At 63.9% G+C, this 3,395-nt stretch overlaps 1 protein-coding gene across 1 annotated transcript in view; it reads left to right on the top strand.

Annotated features, from left to right (window-relative positions):
- SLC26A11 (solute carrier family 26 member 11) overlaps window positions 1-3,395 on the top strand; it is a gene marked incomplete at its 5' end in the record, with an annotated part of 7,098 nt that overhangs the window by 2,684 nt on the left and 1,019 nt on the right. The window contains 8 exons of the mRNA XM_035899246.1: window positions 51-414; window positions 554-626; window positions 923-973; window positions 1,715-1,775; window positions 2,151-2,206; window positions 2,326-2,466; window positions 2,591-2,718; window positions 3,137-3,236. Coding sequence (XP_035755139.1) covers window positions 51-414; window positions 554-626; window positions 923-973; window positions 1,715-1,775; window positions 2,151-2,206; window positions 2,326-2,466; window positions 2,591-2,718; window positions 3,137-3,236 — 974 coding nt within the window. The remainder of the gene's footprint in view (window positions 1-50; window positions 415-553; window positions 627-922; window positions 974-1,714; window positions 1,776-2,150; window positions 2,207-2,325; window positions 2,467-2,590; window positions 2,719-3,136; window positions 3,237-3,395) is intronic.

Genomic DNA, 3,395 nt, shown 5'->3' with positions numbered 1-3,395 from the left:
GGGGACTTGTCTCTGCTGGGCAAGGAAGAGACAGCCCGAAACTGGTAAAGCCCAGGTCGGCGGGAGCTGAGACCTGGAGGTGGGTCGGGGAGGACGAGGTCCCAAGGATGGTCCTGCTGCTGTGCCTGCCCCTTCCTAAGACTTGGAAGACCTCGGCAGCCCGGGTTCCCACCTCCTGCTGTCCCTCCCACCGCCCTGGGCTCCAGGCAGGTTTTCACGGTTGCTCTCTCCGCTGCAGCACGCAACGCCCTCGTAGTCCTGTTTGCTGGCCTGGTTGCTTACTCCTTCCAGGTGATGGGCTCCCAGCCGCTCACGCTCACCGGCAGCATCCCCCAAGGCCTCCCTGCCTTTCGGCTGCCGCGCTTCTCCATGGCTGCACCCAACGGCACCATCCCCTTCAGGAGCATGGTGGAGGTGGGTGCTGGGCTGCCCGGCAGAGGCTGCTGTCTCCTTACTCCTGTGTTTGCTGGCTCCCCACGCAGCGGGAGGAGCCTCTGCTGCAGGGGGACCCTTGTCCCTCGGTGGCAACACTCACTACGTCCTTCCCTCCCAGGACATGGGGGTCGGGCTGGCCGTGGTCCCGCTCATGGGCCTGCTGGAGACCATTGCGATTGCCAAGGCTTTTGGTACGGCTGCGCCAGGCTCCCGCGCTCTCAGGAGGGGTCTCTGCAGGGGGCTTGGGGTGCTGGGGACATTGCTGTTCCCACGGGGGCAGTGGGAGCGGGCTGGGGGGGTCCTGCACTGTGCACGGCTGGAGTTTGCGCAGGAGCTGAGCATTGTCTTGGGCTGCTCGGGGGTGCTGGGATGGGGGGTGCCGGGGCAGGGTCCCACAGCCGTCCCGGGCACTGCCGTCCCCCCTCCATGCGCATGGCGGGTCGTGCCTGCGGGAAGCTCTGGGCGATAACCGCTCATCTCCTTCCAGCCTTGCAGAACGATTACAGGATTGACCCCAACCAGGAGCTGCTGGCTATGGGTAAGAGGATGCTTGGAGCAGGAGGGCAGGGGGTGGGGATCCGGCCCGAGCACCACCGTGTGTCCCGGTGTGAGCTGGCACAGGCAGGATGCAGGAACAACCACAAAACCACAGATGAAATGCAAATAGTAAATTTATTTCGTTACCTCACCAACCGCACCGAAGCAGCACCCGGGCAGAGGCACACAAGCAGGAACGCAGGCGCCGCAGAGCTTGGGCCATGCTGGAGGATCACCAAACCTGCTGGGTTTGCTGGCTTATCAGGGATTCACGCAGGCGTAGTTTGCCACTGTGCTTTGATCTTTCCCGTAGCAGGGCAGGAATCTCAAGCACGTTCAGTCGGGGGCCTCTAGGTCTATCACAGGTCTACGTCATCCAAACACAGATGTTCTACTTGTCCAACACACAAGGCCAAACAACAATTAGTGTGATATATGTGTTTTTCAATATCCCAGCTGCAAGTCACTCGAGCGCGTTTGCAATCCTCGTCCCCAATCTTCCGCTACTTTCCCACAGTCCCGCAGCCCCCACGGTCCCCATCTCAGCAGTCCTACCTCTTCCTAAAGTTTTTCCTTTCTCATCTTGCGTGGTGCCCCCCAGGCTTTCTCACAGCTTAGCAATTTCCAGAGCAGCCTGAGCCCAGCACGCACGGCTGGACCGGCTCCAGCCCTGGGTACAAGCCCGGGGATGGAGGAGGTGACGGCGGGGGCACAGACCAGTCCCTCTCCTTGCCCATCGCAGGCTTTGCCAACGTCCTGGGCTCCTTCGTCTCATCGTATCCCATCACGGGCAGCTTTGGCCGGTGGGTAGCAGGAGGGGGAGCAGAGCCTCAGCCCTCAGGACCCTCGCTGGGACTGTGTGGTGAGGGGGCTCTGCAAGATCTTGGGTGGAAGGTTGGGTGGACCCTGGCGGGTCCCTGAGCTTGTGCCCTGGTCCCCAGCTGTCCGCCTTGGCTGCCGGGCTATGCATGGGTCCCGCGGCGACCTTCCCCCCCATCTTGCGTGCTCTCCGGTCCCACTGCAGGCTGGGAGCTGCGGGCTTGCTCGTCTTTCTCCCCGGTGGGGTCTGAGGGGGTAGGTGGTTTTCCTGGGGGGATGTCTGGGCAGCGGGTGGGGGCAGCTGCTGGCCCCGGCCGGCCCCAGCGCAGTCTGGGACTGTGTGTTGCTTTGCATTTCAGGACAGCGGTGAACGCGCAGTCGGGTGTCTGCACGCCCGCAGGAGGGCTCGTCACAGGTAGAGCCCCCCGCCCCCGCCGTGGGCTGCTCTGCAGGCCCCTGTGCCCAGCACCCGCTCCCCCCGGGCACCCCGGGCATCGGGGGTGCCATGGCTCAGGTGCTCCCCATCTCCTGCAGGCGCCCTGGTCCTGCTCTCGCTGGCGTACCTCACCTCGCTCTTCTACTACATCCCCAAAGCAGCGCTGGCCGCTGTCATCATCTCGGCTGTGGTCCCCATGTTTGATGCTGGGATCTTCAGGACGCTCTGGCGGGTTAAGAGTGAGGGCAGGAGCCAGGGGCAGTCGATCCTCCGGTGCAACCCAGCTCTGCCTGCAGAGCAGGCGCCGTCCCGGAGGGCTCTGTGGTACAAGGACAAGCCGAGCCTGGGTCATCTCTCTTGCAGGGCTGGACCTTGTGCCCCTCTGCGTGACGTTCCTGCTCTGCTTCTGGGAGGTGCAGTACGGCATCGTGGCTGGGGTGCTGGTCTCAGGGATTCTTCTCCTCTACTCCATCGCCAGGCCCCCAATAAAGGTGGGCTTCACACCTTGTCTTGGATGCGGTGGGGCCAGCCGGGCTGGCAAAGGAGTGCGGGGGTGGGAGAGGGCTTCCCGAGGACAGCACGGTGTTGGGCTGCAGGATTCTTCTGACCTGCTCCTGCCCTATCCTGTGTCCCCAGCCTGCCACCGGTGCTGCGCAGGGACCCCTTTCCAAGGAGCATGAGGAAAGGGTATCCCAGGAGCCAAGAGCAGCAGAGGGAGGCATCGCTGTGCCTGTTCCTGCTGTTTTTTTAGGAGGGGAGTTTCCCTAAGGGATGGGTGGCTCCTGTGTGTCCCCCGCCAGTGGGAAGGACAGTGCTTTGCTTTGTCACACGGGCAGTTGTCCCCACCTGGGGAAGGTCACAGCCCCGAGCTCCCCGTGACTCATCCCCCTCCTGCGGGGTCTTGTGCAGGTGTTGGAGGGGGACGTGCTCCTCGTGCAGCCGGGGAGCAGCCTGTACTTCCCAGCCATCGAGTGCCTCCGGGACACCGTGTGCAGCTATGCCCTGGCAGGTACGGTGCTCCCCAGCCTGCTGGCTTGTCCTGGGGACCTGGCTGTAACCCACTGCCCACCCAGATCCCTGCTGAGGGGGGTGGCAAGTGCGGCCCAGGCCCGCAGGCTGTGGGTGCAAGCAGGGCCAGCACAGCTTCCCTGCGGCGGGGACCAGCCCC

The sequence above is a fragment of the Egretta garzetta genome, unplaced genomic scaffold (genome assembly GCF_000687185.1).
Source record: "Egretta garzetta isolate BGI_Z169 unplaced genomic scaffold, ASM68718v1 scaffold131, whole genome shotgun sequence".
NCBI classification, from domain to species: domain Eukaryota; kingdom Metazoa; phylum Chordata; class Aves; order Pelecaniformes; family Ardeidae; genus Egretta; species Egretta garzetta.
This window is presented reverse-complemented; position numbering and strand designations above follow the sequence as displayed.